Source organism: Panthera onca, chromosome A2, assembly GCF_046562875.1.
Source record: "Panthera onca isolate mPanOnc1 chromosome A2, mPanOnc1 haplotype 2, whole genome shotgun sequence".
NCBI lineage: Eukaryota > Metazoa > Chordata > Mammalia > Carnivora > Felidae > Panthera > Panthera onca.
Genome location: NC_138340.1, coordinates 13,441,013 through 13,467,333, shown reverse-complemented (window position 1 = coordinate 13,467,333; position 26,321 = coordinate 13,441,013). Strand labels below are relative to the sequence as shown.

At 51.0% G+C, this 26,321-nt stretch overlaps 1 protein-coding gene and 1 long non-coding RNA gene across 2 annotated transcripts in view; one reads left to right on the top strand and one right to left on the bottom strand.

The window, feature by feature from the left end:
* LOC145713446 (uncharacterized) overlaps positions 1 to 26,321 on the top strand; it is a 222,069-nt gene that overhangs the window by 68,394 nt on the left and 127,354 nt on the right. The window lies entirely within an intron of this gene.
* CCDC124 (coiled-coil domain containing 124) lies at positions 309 to 11,127 on the bottom strand. Its single transcript, XM_081792176.1, has 5 exons — positions 11,044 to 11,127; positions 5,777 to 5,948; positions 1,536 to 1,725; positions 899 to 1,013; positions 309 to 758 (listed from the first exon to the last, which is right to left on the bottom strand). Exons 2-5 carry the CDS (start codon positions 5,933 to 5,935, stop codon positions 551 to 553), a joined length of 672 nt encoding a protein of 223 aa, XP_081648302.1. The 5' UTR covers positions 5,936 to 5,948; positions 11,044 to 11,127; the 3' UTR covers positions 309 to 550.

Sequence of the window (26,321 nt, the reverse complement as noted above, 5' to 3'; positions counted from 1 at the left end):
CCTTCAGCTCGCCTCTGGTTCTGCCCCTGAAGTACTTTGTGACCTGGAGCCAGTGCCTCCACCTCTCTGAGCAGTCCCCTTGTAGCAGCCCAGCAAAGCTTCCAGGGGTGGAGGGGTGGTCCCTTAATAGACAAGTGGCCAGCCAGGTGGGGAGGCCATAAGAGCCAGGCACAGGTCTCAGCTTGCTGCGACAACACACAGTTGGGGGCCCTGATCTTCTCTGGCCGTGACCCCTGCATTCCAGCCCTCCTCTCCCCACCACCCACCCACCCACCCACCCACCACCCATAGAGACGTCGAGTGCACGGTTTGCCTCACCGATTGCCTTTATTGGGCATCAGCCCCAGGGCTCCACGGGCGCAGGAAGGGGGTGGTGGGTGTCACTTGAAGCAGGGACCCTCCGGTGGGAGGCACGACCGATGATGCCACCTAGCCCCCAGGATGCTTGCCTCAGCCCCGGACCTCTCTGTAACCCACGCAGCTGACCCAGCGGACGGCGTGTGAGGTCATGACCCTGACCGCCTGTAGGGCGGCTCCCCCAGTTCTGGGCTCACTTGGGGGTATTGAAGGGCACGGCCCGCTGGTTCATGGGGTTGTCTGGCGACCGCAGCCACTCCTTCTTGAGCAGCTGCTTCAGCTGCGACAGCCGCATGTTGGGGTTTTCTTGCTTGAGCCGCGGCAGCTGCGCCTCCTCGAAGGCGGTGAAGGCCGCCCGCATGCGGCGCTCTGGGTGCCGGTCTGCAGCCTCCTCCGTCACGCTAGGGGAGGACAGTGAGGAGGAGAGCGGAGTGAGGGGGGTGGGGAGGGGTCTAGGGTGCGGCCCCGCCCGCGGGGAGGGCCGTGCTCCGCCCCCAGACACATAGCCCCACCCCCGGCACTCAAGCCCCCACCCCATCACCTGAGCACCGCGATGGCATCCTCGATGGTGCGCGCCTCCACACTGCCCTCCTCCAGCACGCGGCGGTTCACATTCTCCTCCAGCGGCACCTCCAAGTGGCTCTTGGCTTTCTCGGCTGGGGGCGGAAGACAGCCAAGTGACAGGGACACACACAGGGACAGAGATAAGCTGGGATGCAGAGCTCCGGAGAGATGAGAGAGACGCAGTGGGGGAAGAGAGGAGAGAGAAGGAGGCAAGCAGGCAAAGAACGATGGGGGGCGCCCTCCTGTCCTCCCAGCGCCCAGGCCCCTGCCCAGGCCACGCTGCCATCCTGACTTCCCTGCAACTGAGCACATGGGAGGCACCCCCACTCCTGGCTGGTGTCTCCTTACCCTCAGGGCACCCCATTCAGTCCCCGGGGACCCCATGGACCACAAGCGGAGGTCAGATGCACAGCAAGTAAATACACACGTGTTTGTGCCCATGCTCTCGGTGCTCAAAGCCAGGCCTGCCAGGACGCTGCCCACCCCTGCTTCACCACACAGCCCAGGCGGCTTCTCTGGGGGTGAGGAAGGGGCTCTAGATTCAGCCAGGGTTAGTCCTGCGGCCTGGCCTTTAGTGGGGAAAGAGGCAGCTCCAGAGCGAGCCAAAGCCCCACCTGGGTCTGGGGCTTCCTTGTGTTGGTGGTCTCGACGGAGCGTCTCCTCAATCTGGGCGCGGGTGACCTTGCTGGGCGCGGTCGCCCGGGGGGCCTTGCCACCCTTGAGCTTGGAGTCTTCCTCCTCCAGCAGGCGCTGCGTCTCCTTCTTGCGCTCTAGCTGCTCCAGGCGCCGCTTCTCCTTCTCCTCCTGGGGGGAGGGAGGCGATCAGGAGTGGGCCCCACCGCTGGCATGAGGTCTGGGTTTTTATCTATCTCACCCAAGGCAGACTGAGGCCCTGCTGTGTGCCAGACCCTGTGCTGGGCACAGCGGACACAGCTGGAGCACAACAGGCCTACCTGAGGGCTCCCGGCCTACAGTACTATGGGAGCAAAGGGAACCTTGGCCAGGGCAGGTGGATGGTGGCTCTTGAAGGAAAAGCGACACCTGGGCTGGAGGAGGAGCCAGACAGGAAGAGAGACGGAGGACAGGAAAGTCCTTAGAGGTGGGAATGCAGGTGCAAAGGCCCTGAGGCAGGAACCTCCTAGCAGGACAGAGGAGAGACTCACAAAGGCTGGTGTGGCTGGAGCAGGGAGGGGAAGCTCGGCAGGAGAAGAGGTGGGGAGGACATAGGGTGGGACCCCAAGGGGCCTCAAGGGAGGGGTTTGTATTGGATTCCGAAGGTGAGAGGACCCAGGGAAGGTCTGAGCCCATTTTCTGGCTGGGGCAGGGGTCTGCCCTTATGGGCACTGTCCCTAGCCAAGTGCCGCAGGGGCCGTGACCGGTCCCACCTTGCCCCCCAGCGAGGCCTTGATGCCATCTGACGTACAGGACTTGCCCTTGGCTGCTGCCCCTCACCACCTCCACCAGGGGGCAGAGTCATGGCCTGGTTCATTCGTAGTGCAGGGCAACCACAGGCTTGGAATATTCGGCCACCTCCCACCTGCACCCCCACAGGGCCCTGCACCTCAGGCACCTCCACCTGCCTACCCTCTGCCATCTGACTTCCATGCCCTGGGGGTGATCCCCACTCCTTCAGTGCCCTCTGTGACACTCCTATAGTGGAACGAAGTGTCCCACTGGGCCTCTGAACTCTAACCTGCCTGCCCAGCAGGAAAGTGGAGGCGAGGTTAAAGGTTGAGGGCCCCCACATCTGTGTTCAGGCACCTCAGGCAGGGCCACTGTCCGAGCCTGGGTTTACCCGTCAATTAGAGGTAATGTCCTCCCGAGGCCCCCTAGTCCCTGCGCGGTACTCATACAGCCCATGTTCGTTCTGTCCCCAACACGGCCCTGCCTCAGCCTTTGCACTGGCTGTCCTCTCCTCCAGGGGCGCCGAGGCCTCCTTCCCTGGCTAACTCTGGCTCCTCCCGAGCTCCTGGCTCCTTATCGGCCCCTCCGCCCCATGGCTCTTTCCCGTGTTCCGCAAATCCCTGCTTCTGGTCCTCTGACTATCTGGTGTGTCCAGGAGGCAGGAGGCAGGAGGCAGGCCCTGGCCTGGGTTTTGAACAGCTGCCTGCTGGCCCCAGGCCCAGTAACACAGTAGGTGTTAGTAAAAGTATGCTGCATGGATGCATGAATTCCAAAAAGCTCCAATAACTCAGGAAAGACACTCGCTTGCGGCCGTTAGTCTCTAGTGACATGGGACTGAGGAGGAAGCATGAGCATTTATGCTTTGACATTCAGCAAAATTTTTTGACAAAGTCACTTGCAGTTTGTAAAAACAGAGCCATCAGCAATTGGCAGTATCTGGTGATGGGTGACGATAAGTCCACTCTGCAGAATATTCCTGAGCCATAAAAAGTGAGTCTCATAAATAATTGACACGGAACCCGGAGAGTCAGGTGCTCGGGCAGAGCTGCTTAATACGGAACAAGTGGAGATAAACTGCTGACTTCCGGGCGGCGGGGGAGGGGGCGGCGATGAATTATGGCCCCATCCGCGACCGCTGCCTGGTGGCCAGGAGAAATATGGCTGTGGGACCCTATTGAACTGAAGACACGGGCTTTAGGGTAGGACACTGGGTGAGAAAAGTCTGGTGTCACATGAGAGAGGACGTGGGTTTTTTAGTGTTTTGGAGTGAGCATGAATTTGCTTTTTTCTTTATTTTTTAATTTTTTTTTTAACTTTTTTTAATTTATTTTTGAGACAGGGAGAGACAGAGCATGAACAGGGGAGGGTCAGAGAGAGGGAGACACAGAATCCGAAGCAGGTTCCAGGCTCTGAGCTGTCAGCACAGAGCCCGACGCGGGGCTCGAACTCACGGACCGTGAGATCATGACCTGAGCCGAAACCAAGAGTGGGACGCTTAACCGACTGAGCCACCCAGGGGCCCCCACAGAAACAGTGTTTTTAAAGCAGCTGTTGTATAGGGAAGAAAAGAAGGACTAGGTGGGTCACGTAAACTGTGGGCACCACATGCCCATCAGCAGGAAGAGGGCTAGACAAACCGCAGAAAACCACCCAATGTTGGCAACTCCATGCAAAACAGTCAGGAGGGTGGACTGCCTGAGAAGGGCCTGGAGGCTGGGAATATTCCAGACGGCAGGGGTTGGCAAACTACAGTCCTCTACCTGTTTTGGTAAAGGTTTTAGTCCATTTGCATATGGTGGCTCTGTGCCAGAAGGACAGGGTCAAAAAGCTGTGAGAGCTCATCTGGCCCCTCCAGCCTATCCGACCTCTGCTCTGCATGTTCTTGTAGGCGCGTGCTACACAGGCGGGCAGACAGACAACTCCCTAAGCCACACACCCAGGACAGGGCCTGTCCTTTAAGCCAACCCTTGTAACAGACCAAAAGGTAGACCCATGGCCTCGGCTAGTCCCAGCCCTTCCCCACAGCCCTGCGACCTGGGCTTCCTGCCTTATCCGTGCCGCACTTTTCTCAACCAGGGACCCCAGAGCCCAAGACACTAGCCCAGGGAGGGCTCTTGGGGCCTGGGGCCTGGGCTGCTACCTCTGCTTCAGGTCTCTGTGGGGCACCTGGTGAGCTCAGGCAGTTAAACATTGACTCCTGAGCTCAGGTCAGGTCTTGATCTCAGGGTCGCAAGTTCAAGCCCCGTGCTGGGCATGGAGCCTACTTTGAAAAAAAAAAAAAAAAAAAAAAAAAAAAAAGGTCTCTGGCTTTTTCTCTCTGCATAATGCATAAGGGCTCTTTGGCAGACGATGTTTTTTTTTTCTTTTGGGTTTTCAACTATCCTATATTATCTTTTTTTTTTTTTAATTTTTTTTTTTTAACGTTTATTTATTTTTGAGACAGAGAGAGACAGAGCATGAACAGGGGAGGGGCAGAGAGAGGGAGACACAGAATCTGAAACGGGCTCCAGGCTCTGAGCTGTCAGCACAGAGCCCGACGCGGGGCTTGAACTCACGGACCGTGAGATCACGACCTGAGCCGAAGTCAGACGCTTAACCGACTGAGCCACCCAGGCGCCCCAACTATCCTATATTATCAAAATATGGACAGTCAAAAAGAAACTTGAAAGACCTCCACGGACCCAATGCAGCACAGGGTGTGGGGAGGGAACCAATGACATGCCATGTCCAACTAAAAATAAGGCAGGATCCAGTCCTGCACAGCAAGGTGATGGGAAAAACTCCCAAAAGCACCCAGGCATGCCCGGAACCGGGCAAGCAGGGAAGGTATGTCACCAGTGATATTTTCTGCAATCTGGTCAGGAACCTCTGATCAGCCCCCAGGGGAGGGGGGGCAAGCAGAGACAGCGACAGTGGGTCTCTGGCGCCACCTACTGGACAGAGCCAGTCAGCGTCACCCGTGATCCACTTCCCGGACACCAATTCAGTTACCCACTGGGTGCCTGACACTGGGACCCACTAGGGGACAGATGGCCATCCCTGCACTCTTCTGTGTTTTTGCACACACCTAGAAGAGCCTGCGAGCCCTGGGGTCAGCAGGGTGGATGCGGGGGACCTAGTACAGCAGCTCCCAGCCTCGTCGCTGCGGACGTCTGGGGCTGTCTCGTTCTTTTCAGGGCGGGACGGTCCCGGACCCTGAAGGGTGTTGAGCAGCGATCAACACCCTTCCCAGACATGACACGGAGGAGAGAGAGGAGCCCGCAGAGGGTGGTGGCTGCCTTGCCTAATGACCCCCCCCTCCCCCCCCCCCCCCCGGGCCTTTGCCTCCACCGCCCTCCTCGTCCTTGGTCTATGTCCAGGGCCTTCTCACTTTCTAGCCAAAGCCCCAGGGGCCTCCTGCCACCTTCTACCTCGTTTCCATGTTGACTGCGGGAGCCTGGGAACCACCCACCTTGCGCTGTTCCTTCCTCATGACGTGTTTGTCCTCATCCTTCCAGTAGGCATCCTCCAGCTCCTTCTGCTTCCTGGCATCAGCTGCCGCCTTGGCCTCAGCCCTCCGCGCCCGGGCCGCTGCCGACTTGGTGTTCTCACCCTGGAACTTCTTGGGCATATCCCTCAGCAGGCTGCGGGAGGAGGGCAGGGACCAGTGAGCAGGGGACAGGCAGCCTTCGGCGCCCCCGCGCCCACACTTGCAGTCAAGAGCCCCTTGGAGCCTCAAGGGCCTTGTCTGTAAAATGAGGGCCTCAGACTTAGTGATCTCCCTTTAAAAAAAAAAAAAAAAAAATCGATTGAGGTGAAACTCACACAACAAAAAATGAACCATTTTCAAGTGCCCAATTTGGTGGCATTTAATACATTCGCAATGTTGTACAACCATCGCCTCTATAGTTCCGGAACATTCCCGGCACCCCAAAAGGAAACCCCGCACCCACTAACAAACAGTCACGCACCCTCCCCCCTCCCCCTAGCCCCTGACAACCACCGATCTGCCTTCTGTCTCTACGGATGTGCCTCTTCTGGACGTTTCATATAAACAGAACGGTGCATTCTGTGGCCTTTTGTGGCCTGGCTTCTTTCACTCGGTGTGATGTTTTCAAGGTTCCTCTATGCTTTTTAGCATGTCAGTGCTTCGTTCTTTTTTTTTTATGGCCGAGTAATATCCCATTGTACAGACTGACCACGTTTTGTTTATCTGTTCACCACTGACGTTCACCCGGGTTGTTTCCGCTTTTTGGCTTTCATTTTTTTTTTTCATCATTTTTTAAGTTTATTTATTTATTTTGAGAGAAAACACGAGTGGGAGAGGGGCGGGGCGGGGAGAGAGAGAGAGAGAGAGAGAGAGAGAGAGAGGGAATCCCAAGCAGGCTCCACCCTGTCAGCGTGGAGCCCGACGTGAGGCTCGAACACACAAACTGTGAGATCACGACCTGAGCCTAAGTTGGATGTTTCACTGACTGGGCCCCCCAGGCGCCCCTCCACATTTTGGCTTTTGGAGCCATGCTTCGATGGACCCCTACGGGCCAGTCTGTGTGTGGCCCCTCCTATTCTGCCACTCATGACACCTCGGTCCCCAGAACCCTGAGGCCGAATCCTTCTCGCTGGGTACTCGGCTGCCGTGAACTGCTCCCGGTGACCCAGCCCAGGCTTGCACAGCCAGGAGATGTAGAAGTGGAAAGCTGTTGTCCAGCAGGCACATGGTCGGTGCAAGCCCCACGCCGGGTGCTGGGGAAATGATATACACGAACAGCAGGCAACACCCTCCCTCCACTAACCCCTTCATATGGACCAACTCAACCGAATGCCTCCAAAGCGGGGTGCCTACGTGGCTCGGTCGGTAGAGCATGGGACTCTTGATCTCAGGGCCGTGAGTTCAAGTCCCACAGCACAGAGCTTACTCAAAAAAAAAAAAAAAAAAAAAAATTTCATGAATGCCTCCAAAGCTTTAAATGTGGGCACTGCCCCTGTTACCAATTCTGAGATGGGGAAGTCAAGGTACCTGGCCAGGTCACATAGCTCTGAGCCCAGAGTCTCACCTCCAAAGCCTGCCTTCCAGGTGAGAAAGGGAAGGCTGTGCGGCCCAGGGCATGTGCCTTCAGTCCTCCGGGCCTCAGTTTTCGTCATCTGGGAAATGGGCTGATGTTCCTGACTCCCGGGTTGTCTCCCCTGAATACCTCCAGCTCAGTCCCCTTAGGGAAATAGGCCCAGCATCCACAGATGAAGGGGAGAGAACTTGGGGGCCACTTTGACCCAGGACCACCAGGCCACCCCATTCCAGCCTCCTAGCTGTGTGACTTGTGGGGCAAGGAGCTTCCACCTTGGAGCCCTCTGGAAACTCTAACATCAGCTCCCATCTGCAGCAGCTCTGTGCACTGGGCTTCGTGTTTTATACGCAGCGTCTGAGTGGATTCTCACAACCCTGGTATGTGACGGCAGAGCTGAGCCCCGCGGGACGGGTCAGAGGCAGTCCTGTGAGGGTGAAGGGGTGAGGCTTCTGGGCAGAGGGCACAGGATATGCAAAGACCCTGCGGCACTGATGAGGCCACTGAGCGCTGGGGAGGGGGAGGAAAAGAGGGTGGGAGGGCACAGGGCTGTCAGAGTGGGGTATTATGGGCCAAGGAAGAGCAAGGATTTTATTCTCTGGGCACCAGGGAGCCGTTAAGCAGCCCGGAGCAGGGCACGGACACATTTTGATTCAGGCTGCTCCCAAGCCCACTGTGGCTGCTGCGCGGATAGGCCAGGGGACGACAATGATGCGATGGGCAGAACGGGAGGTGTGGGGTCGGATGGAGCCGGGCAGTAATAACGATGTCAACTCGGACCGATGCTTGGCACCAGGGACACGCTAAACCACTTCATCCCCCCAGCAGCAGCAGCAGAGGCTACTTTCAGCCCCAGTTTACAGATGAAGGCACCCAGACCCCCAATTCCAACTCTGTGCTCCTAACCGCTGGCCCACCCCGGGGTCCCGACAGACCCCATTGATGTTCCCCGCGGATCAGGATTCTGAGGCCACTGCCCCCCCCCCCCCCCCCACGTAACATCAAGGGGTGGCCTCCTGGCCAGGTGGTCCAGGCTGAGACTGAGGAGAGCGCCCCATGGGGCAGAGCAGGGCAAAGTAGGGGCGATCAGTGGACCCAGGAGACTCAGAGCTGCGATCACAGCTGAAGTGCTCCCCTTGAGCTGAGACACAGCATGGATCCCAGTCCCTCTCCCGACCCCCTGGATTTAAGAGCTGCCACAGGGGGATATGCTGGCCTGATCCCGCGGGCCTCCCAGCTGCTCCTTGACCACCTAAGTCAGCATTCATTACTGAGTGTCCACAATATACTCAATAGAACCACCCCCACCCTGGATTCTCCAGGGGAGTGCCAAGAATTGGGAGTCACTGTCCAAGTTACAGATTAGAAAACTCCCCACCCGGGGGCGCCCAGGGTGCTCGGTTGGGTCGAGCTTCTGATTCTGGGTTTTGGCCCAGGTCATGATCTCCTGGGTCGAGCCCCACGTGGGGATCCACACAGTGTGAAGCCTGCTTGGGATTCTCTCCCTCTCTCTGCCCCTCTCCCACTTGTGCACGCGCTCTCTCTATGAATAAACTTTAAAGAGAGAAAACCTGCCACCCTACTCTCCCTCCATCTTCCCCTCACTCACTGATGGCAGCCACGCCAGCCTCCCTGCCATTTTCCAAACATACTGCAGGTTCCCACCTCAGGGCCTTTGCACTTGCTGCATCCTCCACCTGGCTGCTCTTCACGCCTCTTTTTACCCAATTGACTATTTATTTATTTTCATTTTTTTAATGTTTATTTATTTTTGAGAGAGAGAGAGAGAGAGAGAGGCAGAGAGAGAGAGAGGGAGACACACAATCCAAAGCAGGCTCCAGGTTCTGAGCTGTCAGCACAGGGCCGGACATGGGGCTTGAACTCAGGACCCGTGAGATCACGACCTGAGCCGAAGTCGGACGCTTCGCTGACCGAGCCACCCAGGCGCCCCAGTTAACTCCTATTTAAATTTCAGGGCCTATTGGGGCGCCTGGGTGGCTCAGTCGGTTAAGCGTCCGACTTCAGCTCAGGTCATGACCTCACGGTCTGTGAGTTTGAGCCCCGCATCGGGCTCTGTGCTGATGTCTCAGAGCCTGGAGCCTGCTTCCGATTCTGTGTCTCCCTCTCTCTCTGCCCCTTCCCTGCTCATGCTCTGTCTCTCTCTGTCTCAAAAATAAATAAAAACATTAAAAAAAAAAAAAAAATTTCAGGGCCTACCTCAGGTGTGTCTGCCTCCATGAAGCCTTCCCTGAGACACCCTGTCTCAGACCACAAGCTTCTCTTTGAGGCCCTCGTCCGGGTTGCTATTTTATGTTCATGTATATGATTATTTGACAAATGTCCATGTTTCCCACCAGCCTGGGAGTTCTGTGAAGGCAGGGACTGCCTTGGTCCCTACTGGGTCCCCACTGCCCGGTACAGTAGGGGCTCAACAAGCCCTAACCCTCAAGGCGACTGTCTTTGGAGACAGGGCCAGTGAGGGAGCCATAGCGATTAAGCGAAGTCATAAGGGTGGGGCCCTAATCTAATGGGGCTGGTGGCCCTATCATTGCAAAAGACACCAGGCCTTGCTCTCTGCACCACGTGAGGACTCGGTTGAGAAGGTGGCCATTTGCAAGTCAGGAAGGGTGCCTGCGTCAGGAACCAAACCGGGGGGCACTTGGATCTTGCATTTCCTCCCTTCCAGAACCGTGGGCACAGAAATTCCTGTTGCTTAGGCCGCCCAGTCTGTGGTATTTTTTAATGGCAGCCCAAGCTTTACACAGACAGCTTCTCTTCTGTTGTGGTAAACACTTACTCATGCTGTCACTCAGTAAACACGCACCGAGCACCTAGTACCCATGGGACACTGAGTAGCGAAGCAGCACCCATCTGACCGCCAGGCTGGCTAGGGCTTAGACAGTAAGAGTGACAACTTGCCATAAGAACTGTGATGGGGACATGCAGGGCGCTGGAGAAGCCTCGAGGGGGGTTTCTGACCCAGGCTGGGGTTAAAGGGCTTCCTGAAGGAGACGTCTAAGAAAAGGCCTGAAGGAGTCAGGGGCTCCTGAGCCCCCAGGAGGGTGGGGGAGGCAGGCTGCGAAGCGGGGATCTGTATTTCAGGGTGATGGAAACATGCGGAGGGTGTTAGAACCGGGAGGCGCTGATCTGTGGATAAGAGGCGAACTGTAGGGGTGCGATAAGCAAGGAACTCAGGCAGGGATCCGGGGAGTGGCTCCGGATGGACAAGGGGGTACGTTTAGGACGGAATCCGGGCCCACGTGGTTGATTGGATGCAAAAGTAAAGAGAGAATAGAAGATAAAGCTCAACACCGCCTCTTCCAAGAAGCCCTCCCGCTACCCCTTCCGGGCTCCCCCTTGCCCGTCGTGCCTCTCCCCAGTCCTGACCCCACTGCAAGACACCGGGGGGCGTCCGTACCCAGCTCTGTCACCCCCAAGCCTGGCAGGGCTGCAGCTGGCTGGCCTCGAAAAGGATGCAGTTCTCCCCGGGTCTCGGTCGCCCGCTCCGGGAAATGGGCACAGCCCCCGCGAGAGCCGTCTTGCCTGGACGCTGAAAGTGCCCGGGTCTCCGACCACCCCACCTCCAGCCCCCCCAGGGAGACGGTCTCAGGCCTAGCCACCCCGCCGGGCCCACCCGCACCCCGCCCCCCGGCTCCGCCCGCGCCGCGGCCGCTCCTACCTCCTTCCCCCAGCGCCGGCCCGGTCGCGAAGCCATGACGTCACCGCAGGGCTTGCGCGCCGAGCTCCCGGAGGCGCGGGCTGATGACGTGTCAGCGTTGTCGCCATCTTGGTAAGGGAAACGCTCCCTGGCCTCCCACCCGAGCCAAGGTTACCAGCCACTTCTTTTCCTCTCCGCGAAGAGGCTATTTTATGAGGCCCCCCACCCCCTCCTCTCGCTTCAGATATTGGCAAACTAGGAGGGGCGGCTAATAAACGACAATCTAGAATGTCACCTTTACCAAGATGGCCGTTGCCCGGATGAAATATGGCGGCCTCCACTTCACACGTGGTCCGACGGCGTCGGGCGGGAGTTGCCCTGCCACCAGGGGGCGCCAGAGCCTGCGGCCCAATCTCTGTCCGCAGCCGGCCAAGCCCAGAAGAATCCTCCCAAATTGTGCTGTCGCTTTGCGCTGGGAAGGCGCTCTTCTAATCCACACTCTCTGCGTCCCACCTGCGAAGCTGGGGAGAGGGGAGGCCGGAGAAAGTGGCAGAGAAACGAACACACCCCACCCCGTTCAGCTGGGGAAAGCGAGGCTCAGAGACACCAGGAAGTGAATTTACTCAAAATGTAAGCTCCCCCCCCCCCCCCCAGCAGCTCAAATTCCTCGCCGGCCCCTCCTGAAATGCTCCACTCTCACCCACCCCCTGCACACGCACCTTGCTTTTTTATTTTATTCAGCAATTAGTTTGGGGGGTCAATTTGTCCCAGGCACCTACACTTGAGAGTTTCTGCATTTCCTGGGGCTCCGTGTCCTCATCTGCAAACATGGGGAGTACTAGGGGTCTGAGGGTGGTTACCCTGGACCTGGCTGTGGGGAAAGAGGCAGGGTTTGGATCTAGGGGACCGTCCGGGCAGGACCAGTGGACCACAGAGTCCTTCTCTGAAAGGCAACCCCAGTCACACTGCCAGGACCTTGCTCTAGAGCCTGGTGGGTTCCCACTGCCTTTCAAGACTCCTTTATTTCGGTCAGAGAATCAGCTTGCGTTGTCCATGTGTTGACCTGTTTGTTTTCTGCTTCTCCCGTGGCTGTGACATGGCACGGAACCCATGCAGCTGCAGCAGCCTCAGCAGAAAACATGTACAACTGAGCCTTGAACCACACAGGATTTAGGGGCACCGACTCCCACGGGGTCGAAAGTCTGCGTATAGGGGCGCCTGGGTGGTTCAGTCGGTTGTGTCGGACTTCGGCTGAGGTCCTGATCTCGCGGTCCCTGAGTTCGAGCCCCGCGTCGGGATCTGTGCTGACGGCTCAGGGCCTGGAGCCTGCTTCCGATTCTGTGTCTCCCTCTCTCTCTTCCCCTCCCCTGCTCGCGCTCTATCTCTCTCAACATTAAAAAAATAATAATAATAAACCTTGCAAAAAAAAAAATCTGCCTATAACTTTTGACTCCCCAGAAACTTAATGACGAATGACCGGAAGCCTGACCAATAACAGTCGGTTGCTTAACGCATATTTGGCATGTTATATAGATTATGTAATGCATTCTTACAAGAAAGTAAGCTAGAGAAAAAAATGTTACTAAGAAAAGCATCAGGGAGAGAAAATACATTGGTAGCCCTGTACTGCATTTATGGAGAAAACAAAACAAAGCAAAACAAAACAAAACAAAACCCTTGGATAAGTGGACCCGTGCGGTTAAAACCCCATGCAGTTTAAGGGTCAACTGTGTTGTTCGGTATCAGGTACAGGATGTGTGGAGGCGGCAAAGCCAACACCTAGTCAACCTTCTGCTGGTAAAGAGCCAGGTTTAGAAAAAAAAAAAAATGCCAATAATAATTTAAAAGAGAGATTGGCTCGTCACACCTTCCCAGGGGCAGGATGCCTCTTGCTTCATATTGACATAACCCAGAGGTGTAGGTCAAGTGAATCGTTCCAGAACAAGCAAAATCTTCTGCAAGATGACTTTTGCCACCGGCCACTCTGCCTCACAGTGCTACTCCCCATCCTAAGGATTCTTAGCTTCTATCGTGGTGACCCTACAGCTCTTCGATGCCCTCATTCTCCAACAAGTGTTGAGTGCCTACTTCGAGCCTGTGCTGGAATACAGAGACAAGTTGGGGGCACCTGGGTGGCTCCGATGGTTAAGCGTCCGACTCTTGATCTTGGCTCGGTTCGCGATCGTTCGTGAGATCGAGTCCCATGTGGGGGTCTGCACTGACAGCGTGGAGCCTGTTTGGGATATTCTCTCTCTCTCTCTCTCTCTCTCAAAATAAATAAGCATTTACAAAAAAATTAGACATGGTCCCTGGTCTTCTGGGGCTCACACAGTCAGGAAGTCACACACACAAAAATTATGATCCTTTATTTTTTAAATGTTTGTTTCCTTTTGAGACCGAGAGAGACAGAGCATGAACGGGGAAGGGGCAGAAAGAGAGGGAGACACAGGATCCGAAGCAGGCTCCAGGCTCTGAGCCATCAGCCCAGAGCCCGACGCGGGGCTCAAACTTACGGACTGCAAGATCGTGACCTGAGCTGAAGTTGGACGCTTAACCGACTGAGCCACCCAGGCGCCCCGCCCCAGTTTTATAATAAGCCCTTCCTAACCCCCTCTTTCTGGGATGCTACACAGAGCCCCCCTGCAATGAGCCATTACACCCAACTCGGTCTGACTACAGGTATGTCTGGTAGGGCATCAGTAGGGATGGGCATCCTGTCGAGACCCCGCCAAGACCCTCGCTGCCCCCACCCAGGACCCTCCAAGGGCTCTTTGGGGGACATCCTTCTTTGCCTTTTCCAGCTTCCGGCAGCCCCAGGCATTCCTCAGCTCGGGGGCCACATCGCTCCAGTCTCCGCCTCCTTCTTCATGCGGCCTTCCCTTGTGTCTCTTCTAAAGACACGTGTCATTGGGTTGAGGGTCCACTCTAAATCCAGGCTGACCTCATCTCGGCCTCCGATGGGTATCGACCAGCCTTTAGCAAAGTTCTGGAAAGCCGAGGTTGCACAGGGGCCCTCCCAACACTCGTTGCTGTTTTGTGGAGTTTTCTCCATCAAAATCTGCGCTTGGTCCGGGCCAAGCACCTGCGTCTTTCGTGTTTCCGTCACGTTAACTCGAACACGGCGCTCTCTGCTGGGACTGTCCCCATCGGGGACGAGTTGGAACAAAGTTTCGGATTGCAGTGGCCACTGTGGGGCCTTCCATTGGACAGGGATCTAGAAACAAGAAAGAAAAAGGCTGTCACAGGGAGATCATCCTGTCTAAACAGACCATTTGGCCAAACACCTCTTTGTTTGTTTTAGACTTTGGGGCGTCTGTAACAGGGCTGGGCTCCGCAATCCACGGTTTGATGAGATTATCAAGGACCCAGATGAATGTTTGAACTGGGTGTAATGACTCTGTTTGTGCTTGCGTGCCTGTGCCAATGGGTTTTCCTCCACTGAAACTTCTTGGTCCTTTGACCGAGTGGAAATGTCGTATCTGAAAAGGACTCCCCTCATTTCTTTTTTCTGTCTTTCTCCCTTTCCTCCTCACTTGGGAAACTTTAAAGACGATTTAATGGAAATGGCACTGTCTTTCCGCGCATGTTTTCAGAGCATCTCCTCCGGCTAATGGGACAAAATTGTCGAAAAGACACAAAACCCTGGGGGCGCCCGGGTGGCTCAGTCGGTGAAGTGTCTGCCTTCGGCGCGGGTCATGATCTCACAGTTCGTGGGTTCGGGCCCCATGTCAGGCTCTGCACGGACAGCGCGGAGCCTGCTTGGGATTCTCTCTCTCCCCCTCTCTCTGCCCCTTCTCTGCTCTCTCTCACTCTCTCTCTCTCAAAATAAATAAACTTAAAAAAAAAATGCCACTGAATTTCACGTTGACTTGGGATTGTGGGACCCCGAACCCAAAGCCCAGTTGAGCTCTGATGAACCTGGGCCTGGACCTACAGAAAATAATGAGATAAGAAATGAGTGTTGTAAAAAAAAAAAAAAAAAGAAATGAGTGTTGTTTTCAGCTGCTAAGTGTGTGGTCATCTGATGCGGCAGCAATGGAAAAGGAATTTGGTTTCTAAGTAAGGAAGAGATACAAAACGCTGGTCATTACACGTAATTGTCATCTGCCTTTATTTTTTGCCATGTTTCTATTTCACACAATATGCACGCATCATATATATACATACACACACGTATAATGTACTTGTATGTGTGTGTGTATAATTTTTTTTTTTTTTGCCACCATTTCCTGCTTTTGCAAATATACGCAAGTCACTTTTGGGGGTAGCCGGGTGATCAGCAGAGGGAACCTCTCTGTACTATTTTTGCAACTCCTTGTGGGTCTATAATCATAATCAAAATAAAAAATGGAAAAAAAAAACAAACAGAAAGACCCATTCATAATCATGTCTGAGCACAGGCAAACACAAGAACACCTTGCAAATCACAAAAACGGCCAGAAGTCTCCCTTCCTGGCTACCAGGAGAAACTGTTGCTACTCACAGTTATAGCCACAGGCTCCCCCGATTCCTCCTGGCCCCTGGGTAAAAATCAAGATGCCAAAACAGAGTCATCCCCCTCTTCCTCTTTGTGGCCGATCCAGAGCACAACTCTCCTTCCTTGAACCCAATAAAAATAAGCCCCTCCTTGCGCTCTGGTCCCCATGGTGTCTGTCTCCCTTGCCAAAAACCAACATACCCAGCATGGGGCGTCTCAGTGGCTCAGGTGGTTAAGCGTCTGGCCCTTGGTTTCGGCTCAGGTCATGATCTCAGGGTTCACGGGTTCAAGCCCCTCGTCGTGCTCTGTGCTGACAGCATGGAGCCTACTTGGGATTCTCTCTTTCTCCCTCTCTCTCTGCTCCTCTCCGACTCACACTATCTCTGTGTCTCTCAAAATAAACTTCAAAAAAGAAAAAACAGGAAAGGAAAGGAAAGAAAAAAGAAAAGAAAGAAAAGAAAAGAGAAAAGAACAGAAAAGAAAAGAAAAGAAAGAAAAGAAAAGAAAAGAAAAAGAAAAGAAGCCAACATACCCAGCATGGTCCAACCAGAGCTTCCATGGCTTTCCTGGTTGGATCAGGCCAGGTCACTGAGAGAGGGTGCCATGGACAAGGCTGCTGGCCTTCGTCAGAGCCCAAAGTATTGTCAGAAGAACCCAATTTAAGGTTACTGTCCCTAAAATCCCCAAATTCTAGGAATCGCCACTTAAAGACTCTAGATTCTTTTTTCTCTTAATTTGGAGTGAAATATACATCACATCCATTTTAACCATTTTTAAATGGTATTTAAAACCATTTTTAAATGGTATTTAAAACCATTTTTAAATGGCCAGTGGTATTAAGTCCATTCACTGTGCTGTGAAACCATCACCTCCAGCCATCCATAGAACTTTTTCATTGTCGCAAACTGAGACTCTGTCCCCATTAAATACTAACTTCCCCTTTTCCTGGGTTGGTCAAGCTAAAGGTTTGTAAATTTTGTTTATCTTGTTGAGGAACCAGCATTAAGTTTCATTGATCTTTCCTATCGTCTTTTTAGTCCCTGTTTCATCTATTTCCACTCTGATCTTTATGATTTCCTTCCTCCTGCTAATTTCAGGCTTTACCTGTTTTTCTTTTTCTAGTTCCTTTAGGTGTTAAGTTAGACTGATTACTTGTGATTTTTTTGGTTTGTTTTTTAAGGAGACCATGGACTGCTATGAATTTCCCTCTTAGAACCACTTTTGCTGCATCCCATAGATTTTGCTACAGTAAAACCTTGGACTGCAGGTAACTTGTTCTGCAAATGTTCTGTAAGACAAGCAAAAATTTCTAATAAATTTTAACTTGCTAAACGAGCGATATCTTGCCATACGAGTAGTACGTGACGCTGAAATGTCCCACGATGACAACTGAGTCAATAGTTCTTGAAATTCACTCTGAGATACAAGTGCTTTAGATTACAAGCATGTTTCAGGCTCACAAACCAAGGTGTTACTGTATGTTGTATCTCTATTTTCAATTGTCTCTACGTAATTTTTTATTTCTCCCTTGATTTGTTTGATGACCTATTTGTTGTTCAGCAGCATGCTGTTTAATCTCCACATTTTTTTAAGGTAGGCTTCATGCCCATTGCAGAATGCAATGCAGGGCTTGAGCTCACACCCCTGAGATCAAGAGTCGGATGCTTAACCGACTGAGCCACCCAGGCGCCCCAGTCTCCACATTTTTGTTTTCAGTCTTCTTCTTATGACTGATTTCTAGTTTCATACCATTGTGGCAGGAAGAGATGCTTGATATGATTTCAGTCTTGAATTTATTGAGACTTGCTCTGTGGCCTAACATATGATCTGGAATGTTCCGTAAATATAGCTTAAGTCCATCTGGTTTAATGTATCACTTAAGGTCATTGTTACTTCTGTGATATATATATATATATATAGTGCATAATATTTATAAATATGTATCTTCTTGCTGAATTGGCCCTTTTATCATTATGTAATGCTCAAAACAATCTTGAGAAAGAAGAAAAATTCTATGCTCCTTGATTTCAAATTATACTACAAAACTATAATAACCAAAACAGTATGGTGTTGGCATAAAAACAGACACACAGATCAATGGAACAGAATTGAGAGCCCAGAAATAAACCTACACATAGATGAACAGTTTGTTTATAAAAAGGAGTCGAGAGGGGCTCCCGGGTGGCTCAGTCGGTTGAGCGGCCGACTTCGGCTCAGGTCATGATCTCGTGGTCCGTGAGTTCGAGCCCCGTGTCGGGCTCTGTGCTGACAGCTCGGAGCCTGGAGCCTGTTTCAGATTCTGTGACTCCCTCTCTCTCTCTGACCCTCCCCCGTTCATGCTCTGTCTCTCTCTGTCTCAAAAATAAATAAACTTAAAAAAAAAATTTTTAAAGGAGTCAAGAACATTTAATAGAGGAAGGACAGCCTCTTCAATCAACAGTGCTGGGGAAACTGGGCAGCCACATGTGAAAGAATGAAACTAAACTGATATCTTACACTGTGCGCAAAAAGTAACTCCAGATGGATTAAAGATGTGAATGTAAGACCTGAAACCATAAAATTCCTAGAAGAAAACACAAGCGGTAGGCTTTTCAGCAGCGGTCTTAGAGGTAGAGATGTGTCTGACTCCAAAGGCAAGAGAAACAAAAGCAAAACTAAACAAATGGGATGACATCGAACTGCACCGCGAAGGAAACCATCATCATAATGAAAAGGTGACCCACTGGACAGGAGAAGTTATTTGCAAATCATATGTCCAATAAATGGTTAATATCCAAAATATATAAAGAATTCATATAACTCAATAATTTTTTTTAATTTTTAATGTTTATTTTTGAGAGAGAGAGAGAGAGGGAGAGAGCAGGGGAGGGGCAGAGAGAGAGAGGGAAACACAGAATCCGAGGCAGTCTCCAGGCTCTGAGCTGTCAGCACAGAGCCTGATGTGGGGCTCAAACCCACGAACCGTGAGATCATGACCTGAGCCAAAGTCGGACGCTCAACCGACTGAGCCACCAAGGTGCCCCTCAACAATTTTTTTAAAAATGGGATGAGGATGGGGCACCTGGGTGGCTCAGTCAGTTAAGCGTCTGACTCTTGATTTTGGCTCAGGTCATGATCTCACGGTTCATGGGTTTGAGCCCCACGTCAGGCTCTACACCGTCAGTGCAGAGCCTGCTTGGGATCCTCTCTTTCCCTCTCTCTCTGCCCCTCCCCCACTCAGGCTTTCTCTCTCTGAAAATAAACTTTACAAAAACAACAACACTAATTCCCCGTTCCTTCCCTGCAACCCCCAGTCTACTTTCCCTCTCTACAAATATGACTACTCTAGGGGCCTGACATAAATGGAGATTTCACTCAGCATTATGTCCCTAAGGTTCATCCATGCTGTAGACTGCATCAGAATTTCCTTCCTTTTTTTTTTTTTTTAATTTTTTTTTTAACATTTATTTATTTTTGAGACAGAGAGACAGAGCATGAATGGGGGAGCGGCAGAGAGAGAGGGAGACACAGAATCGGAAGCAGGCTCCAGGCTCTGAGCCATCAGCCCAGAGCCTGACGCGGGGCTCGAACTCACGGACCGCGAGATCGTGACCTGAGCTGAAGTCGGACGCTCAACCGACGGAGCCACCCAGGCACCCCTTTTTTTTTTTTAATTTTTTTTTTAACATTTATTTATTTTTGAGACAGAGAGAGACAGAGCATGAATGGGAGAATTTCCTTCCTTTTTAAGACTGAATGATATTCTAAGGTGTATATGTGTGTGTGTATATATATGTATATATATACACACACACATATATACACTATACATATATAAATTTTTATATATGTGTGTGTACTATATATATATATTTCTCCGTGCATCTGTCAGTAGACATCTGGGTCACTTCCACCTTTTGGCTATTCTGAATAATGTTGCTATGTGTGCAAGAATCTGTTCGATATTTGCTTTCAATTCTTTCGGGGGTCTATCCCGAAATGGATTGCTGGGTCATGTGGTAATTCTGCATCTGATTGTTTTAGGAACTCTCATATAGTTTTCCATAGTGGCTATGATTCTTTTTTTTTATTACAGTATTTTACTTATTTATGATTGTTTGTTGGGGTGAAATTCGTATGACATCCAATTAACCGATTAAAGTGTACAATTCAGTGACATTTAATACATTCATGGTGTTGTGCAACGATCTTGTCCATCTGGTTCCAGAACGCTCCCATCTCCCCAAAAGGAAACCTCATGCCCGTTAACAGCCACTCCCCATCCCCCTTCTTCAGTCCCTACAAGTACTAATCTGCTGTCTGTCTCTATGGGTTTGCCATTCTGGACATTTCTTTTTTCTTTTCTTTTCTTTTCTTTTCTTTTCTTTTCTTTTCTTTCTTTTCTTTCTTTTCTTTTCTTTTTTCTCTTTCTTTTTTTTTTTTTTTTTTTGATGTTTATTCATTTATTTTTGAGGGAGAGACACAACACAACAACAAGCGGCAGAGAGAGAGGGAGACAGGATCCGAAGCAGGTTCCAGGCTCTGAGCTGTCAACGCAGAGTCCGACAAGGGGGCTCGAACCTACAAACCAACACTTACGTGGCCTTTGCTTCCTGGCTTTCTTCACTTGGCGTGATGTTTTCAAGGTTCGTCCGTGTTGTGCCCTGTGTCGTTACTCTGTTCTTTCTTTATGATGAAGGCTGGAGATTCTGAGTCCGTGGCCCGAGCTCTGAGTGGGGCGTGTTCTCCCACCACGGGACTCCTGGCCCAGAGTCTCGGGCCTGGAGAGAAGCCCCGGGTCCCGCTGTGTGCAGCCTCAGGGGGACACACGCCTCTCCTCCTCCTCCACGCCAGCTGTGGGCTCTGTCCCTGCCTAAAGGGCATATGGGGCCTCTGCAGGCGTCTTGTCTTGAAAACAAATGTTTGAGCAAGGACTGCATTTAGCAAACACGCTGCACCTTTCTGTGGATGGTGGTGACCCCGGGTGGGCTGGGGTGGGGACCAGACTTCGATGGGTGACCAGGGCTATTGGGAACACAGAGCTGCTATTTGCTTTCTGGGGTTGACCCTTCTTCCCAATAAGAGTAATCTGTGGGTTCCCTGAAGCCCTTGCACACCTCGGGTGTGGGGAACAAAGGCAAAAGGAAATGTAGATAAAATTACATTTCCTTATAACCTATAGCCCATTGACAAATACTTGAGGCAGACGGGGGTGGGGGGGTTGGGGGGGTATAACCCTCCTCCAAGACCTTCCAATCTTCGCGTTAATGCCTCACTAGAGATAAAAACAACCTAGCCTGATAGTAGCTAGGCCTGCAGGATCCCAGAAGTCTTTGACATTTGGAAATTCTTCTGGAGACTTCCACTCTCCCTCCCCCAACTCCAGAGTGTATCATCAGTGGCCCCTCCCCACCCCAGCGCGGTTCTTCCAGTTCTTTCTGCCCGAGGTCCTCTCCTCATGCTTTAGTACAAACACACTCAGTATTTTAATTAAAAAGTTCTAAATTTAAATGTAAAAAATTTCGATTTAAATTAACAAGTTGTTAAATTTCATTTCAATTTCATTTCACAAATGTTAAATTTCATCTCACAAATGTTAAATTTCATTTCACAAACGTTAAATTTCATTTCAACTTCATTTCACAAATGTTAAATTTCATTTCACAAATGTTCAATTTCATTTCACAAACGTTAAATTTCATTTCAATTTCATTTCACAAATGTTCAATTTCATTTCACAAATGTTCAATTTCATTTCACAAACGTTAATTTCATTTCAATTTCATTTCACAAATGTTAAATTTCATTTCACAAATGTTAAATTTCATTTCACAAATGTTAAATTTCATTTAAATTTCATTTCACAAATTTCAATTTAAATTTCATTAAAAAATTTTAAATTTAAATTTAAACATTAAAAAAAAGCCCACCTTTTTGTACCAAAACATCTCAAGTGTTCTTTTCTTTTCTTTTCTTTTCTTTTTTAATGTTTATTTGTTTATTTTGAGAGAGAGAGAGAGAGAGAGAGAGCATGAGCAGGGGAGAGGCAGAGAGAGGGAAGGAGAGAGAATCCTAAGCAGGCTCTGGGCTGCCAGTGCAGAGCCCCATGGGGTGGAGGGGGGGCTCGATCTCTCGTGAGATCATGACCTGAGCTGAAATCAAGAGACAGACGCTTACCAAACTGAGCCACCCAGGCGCCCCTCAAGAACTCTTTCCTGACCGCTCGCTCCTGAACCTCACTTCAAATCACATCATTCTCACCTCTCGCCCCGATAGTAGCCCAGTCTGGTGCCTCTTTCCCTACATCAAACATGGGCCTCCACCAGGAACCCCGGGTTGGCGCTCCTCAGAGCCTGCGGCCAGTCATCCCGGCAATGCCTTTGGTCAAGGTCAAGGGCAAGGGCAATGCCTTTACGGCCCCCAGACGATCCACCTCCTTAGAACACACACCCATTGTTACGACCTGGAATGTGAATCTCCAAGAGACCGAGTCCAAGAGACCGAGAGCCGCCCCCCCCCCCCCCCCCCCCCCCGGGCTGAGCCGGCAAACAGCAAAATCAGGATTTGAACTCTGCTCTGCCTGGCTCTAAGTCCAGAGCCCTCGCTGTCTCACTGGGAGTGGGCGTGAGGAGGGGAAGGGGATTCGAGAGGCTTCATGCTACCAGATGGATTTTGTTCTGAGGGCAGTAGGGAGCTATGAAGGATGTGTGAGCCGGGGAGGGAGGCTGGGTGTCAGATCCCTTGGGAGTAGAGAAGCAGGGCAGAGGCCGGAATGCAGGGAGCGGAGACCAAGGGGCTGTTTCAGAATCTGGGCAAAGAGGATCTGGGATCCACAGGTGCTGAAGGTGGGCAAGAGGGAGGCTTGTCCACGTGTCTGGCTCCAGTCCAAACACCCTCGTTCCCTAATACCCGTGAGTCCAGATCCCTCCAACACTGTTCATACTTCCCTCCCGATGGTGTTGCTGTTTTTCTTGATTTCATCAAACATGGGAGCCGTAGGGGGCTACAGAGTTTCATAATAAGCATTCCAGAACAATCTGGCTCTCTAAACTTCATATTGTGTGATAAAAAGATAACAGGAAAATTCAAGTTTTTTAAGAAGTCAAGAGATGAATCAGATTTATAATTACTGCCCAGGAAACATTTCTGTGATTTACTCTTGAAAAGAAAACAGTAAATTTCAGAGCAATGTGAATATGACCCAGTAGGCAGGCATTTTAAAAAAAAAAGAAAGAAAGAAAGAAAAGAAAATCTTTCCCTCTCGTGATCTTTTTTTTTTTTTTTTTTTCCATGATGTAGGAGCCCTGTGTTGCTGGGACAACAAAGAGGTTGACCTGCTTTTTGAGTGACCTGTTGCCAGGTCAGGATTTGGAGAAAGTGATGTGGATGACCCAGACGGGCAGCAACTGACGGCAGGTTGCACAGCTCTTTCGTTGAGAGTCTATACTGTGGGTTGGGATGGTGTGAGGTCAGCTGCCTCCTCGGTCCTCAGGGGCTGCTGATTTAGGGGGAATCCCAGATTCCAGCCCCAGTCTGAGACCTGGCCCCAAGGAGGACAGGATAGAGGGGCTCGCGGGGGGGTCCTTTATCCTTGCCTTGCTCTGCCCCAGGTGCGCCTGGAGCCAACTGAGCCTGAAGCTGACCCAAGTTGTCGCCCGGAGGAGGAGGCTGGTGGGGTTGTACCAGTGGAAACTTACCTGCCTCCCACCAGGTCCCGTCTTTTGCTCCGTCTGGCTTCTTGACAAGTCTCACAAGAATCTCAACAAGAATCTGGGGCCTCTGTTGGCCTCAGCTGCGGATGCCAAGATCAGCGGGGCGGGGGAGACTGAGCCAAGCCGGAGGCCCTGGGGTGTCGGGGAGGTGGGGAGCTTTGTGGCTGGCCCCTCCCCCCCTCGCAGAAGTCCAGGAGCTGGGTAACCTGGAGAAGGAGCAGCTCAGGGAAGGGGGCTGGGGAGGTGCTGAGTTGAAGTCACCTGGTTAAGCTGATGCAGATGTTCTGAGCAGACCCTCCCCCACACTCCGTATGGATCAGCACAGCTGCAGGGTAAGCAGATGCCAGGAAGGGGTCAGGAGCCTGGCTGTTTGCAAAAATGCTAAATAAAATATCAGCAAATTGAGTGCAGCTGTACTCTAAAGGACACCATACCAGGGGGATGCAGATTTTTTTTTCCCCCTAAAAAGGCAAGGAAAGTTCAGCCTCAGAAAGCCTCACTTACTCAATGGAGAGATGAAAGGAGAAAAATATCAAATGATCATCATCTCACTGGGCTGCAGAAACATTGGATAACATTCAGCAACCACCTCTGATTTTTTTTTTCCAAGTTCTTAGTTGATGGTGACTAGGAAAAAAATTAGTCTGATCAAAGATCATGATTGGAAAGCAATCATCTGCCTTGTGTCGGACGGTGAAACAGAAGAGGTAACCTAGCCCGGGACGAGGCTGGAACACCCACAGTCATGGCTACTCTTAAATGCTGATGCAGAAGCACTGGCCAAAGTAATAACGTAAGAAAAACAATTGAAACCCGATGATACTATCATCCACAGAAAATCGGAAAAAAATCAACAAACAGAGGGGTTTTGTAGGACAGTAAAATTATTCTGTATGATACTGTAGTGGTGGAGACAGGACACTGTGCATCTGTCAAAACATATGGAATATACAACACAAAGAGTAAACTGTGGGCTTCAGTTAATAATAATGTACCAGTACTTGATGAGGGAAACAAAAGCAAGAAAAATGTAGTGTTTTTTTTTAAATATTTATTTTTGAGAAAGAGAGACAGAGCGTGGGTGGGGGAGAGGCAGAGAGAGAGGGAGACACAGAATCGGAAGCAGGCTCCAGGCTCCGAGCTGTCAGCACAGAGCCCGATGCGGGACTCGAATCCATAAACTGTGAGATTGTGACCTGAGCTGAAGTCGGACGCTTAACCAACTGAGCCACCCAGGTGCCCCTTAAAGTAATTTTTTTACATTCATTTACAGGGCACCTGGGTGGCTCAGCCGGTTAGGCATCTGACTTTGACTCAGGTCATGATCTCCTGGTTCATGAGTTTGAGCCCTGCATCAATCTCTGTGTTGACAGTTCGGAGCCCGGAACCCGCTTCGGATTCTGTGTCTCCCTCTCTCTCTGCCCCTTCCCTGCTCACACTCCGTCTCTATCTCAAAAAATAAATAAACATTAAAAATTATTTAAAATAAGTAAATAAATAAAAGTGTTTTACTTACTTATTTTGAGAGAGAACACGAACACGAGTAGGGGAGGGACAGAGAGGGAGAGGGAGAGAGAGAGAATCCCAAGCAGGCTCCACGCTTGGTGCTGAGCCTGACATGGGGCTCAATTTCATGACTCCGGGATTATGATCCTAGCCCAAATCAAGAGTCAGATACTTCAGGTAAGCAACTGGCTCTTGGTTTTGGCTCTGGTCATCATCTTGCAGTTTACGGGTTTGGGCCCTACTCAAACTTGGGGTTCTTTCTTCCTCTCTCTGCCCCTCCCTCATCTCTCTCTCTCTCTTAAAAAAAAAAAAAAAAGAGTGAGTCAGACGCTTAACCCACTGAGCCACCCAGGTGACCCATCACCAATACTCCTAACATGAGTAAACCACTTGGCACATAGTACATGCTCAGTAAATGTCAACCATTTCAACATAGCCTTTATTTATTTATTTTTTTTAGAGAGAGAGAGGTGAGAGTGGAGGGAAAGGGGCAGAGAGAGAGGGAGAGAGAATCTCAAGTGGGCTCCACACTCAGCACAGCCAACACAGGCTTGATCTCATGACCCCGGCATCACGACCTAAGCTAAAATCAAGAGTCAATCACTCCACTGACTGAGCCACCCAGGTGCCCCTCAAAATATTCTTCTATTTTGGTTATAAAAATGAGTGACTTTAAAAATTAAAAATATGCTATGGAAAAGGACATCCTACGTATACCATCTTGACTTTTTTTTTTTTAGAGATATTCTTTTTTGTTTTTGCTTTTTGTTTTTAGTTTATTTTGATAGAGAGAGTGGTGGGGAGGGGCAGAGAGAGAGGGCGAGAATCCCAAGCAGGCCCCTTTTTGTCAGCACAGAGCTGGGCACACGGCTCGATCCCACGAACCTTGAGATCATGTCCCAAGCTGAAATCAAGAGTCAGATGCTCAACCAACCGAGCCTCCCAGGCACCCCCATCTTGACTCTTTTTGAACATAGAATAGTCGTGTTCTACCGGAAATAATTCTGCTCCCCTGGGGACACTGGCAATGTCTGAAGACATCTCTGGTTATCCCAGCTTAGGGGGAGGGACAGTGGGTGGAAGCCAGGAAATTCTTCTCAACACCCTACAACCCACAGGACGGCAGCCACAATAGAGGACTATTCAGCACGAAATGTCAACAGTGCCATGGCTGAGAAATTCTGACAGTGACTTTTTTTTTTCTTTAAATCTCAGTGACACTTGATTTTTTAATTTTTATTTTAGAGAGAGAGAGCACGGGAGAGGGGCAGAGGGAGAGAGAATCTCAAGCAGACTCTATGCTCAGCGTGGAACCTGACACAGGGCTTGATCTCACGACGCTTGGGATCATGCCCTGAGCCAAAGTATAGAGTCAGATGTTTAACTGACTGAGCCACCTAGGGGCCCCAAATTCAGTTGCATTTCGATGTGCTAATACTGAACATTATTGAAAAAAAAATTGAGAAAGCAATTTCATTTACAATAACATTAAAAAGAAGAGGGGCGCTCGGGTGGCTCAGTAGGTTAAGCATTCAGCTCTTGATTTCGGCTTAGGTCATGATCTCTCGGTCATGAGATCGAGCCCCACCTTGGGTTCTGTGCTCGGCATGGAGCATGCTTGGGAT

Coding starts and splice junctions, on each gene's coding strand:
- CCDC124 (XM_081792176.1), bottom strand. CDS start 5,935: ATGCCCAAGAAGTTCCAGGGTGAGAACACCAAGTCGGCAGCGGCCCGG. Junction 1,014..1,535: donor CAAGGAAGCCCCAGACCCAG/GTGGGGCTTTGG, acceptor TTCCGCCCCCAG/CCGAGAAAGCCAAGAGCCAC. Junction 759..898: donor GATGCCATCGCGGTGCTCAG/GTGATGGGGTGG, acceptor GTCCTCCCCTAG/CGTGACGGAGGAGGCTGCAG.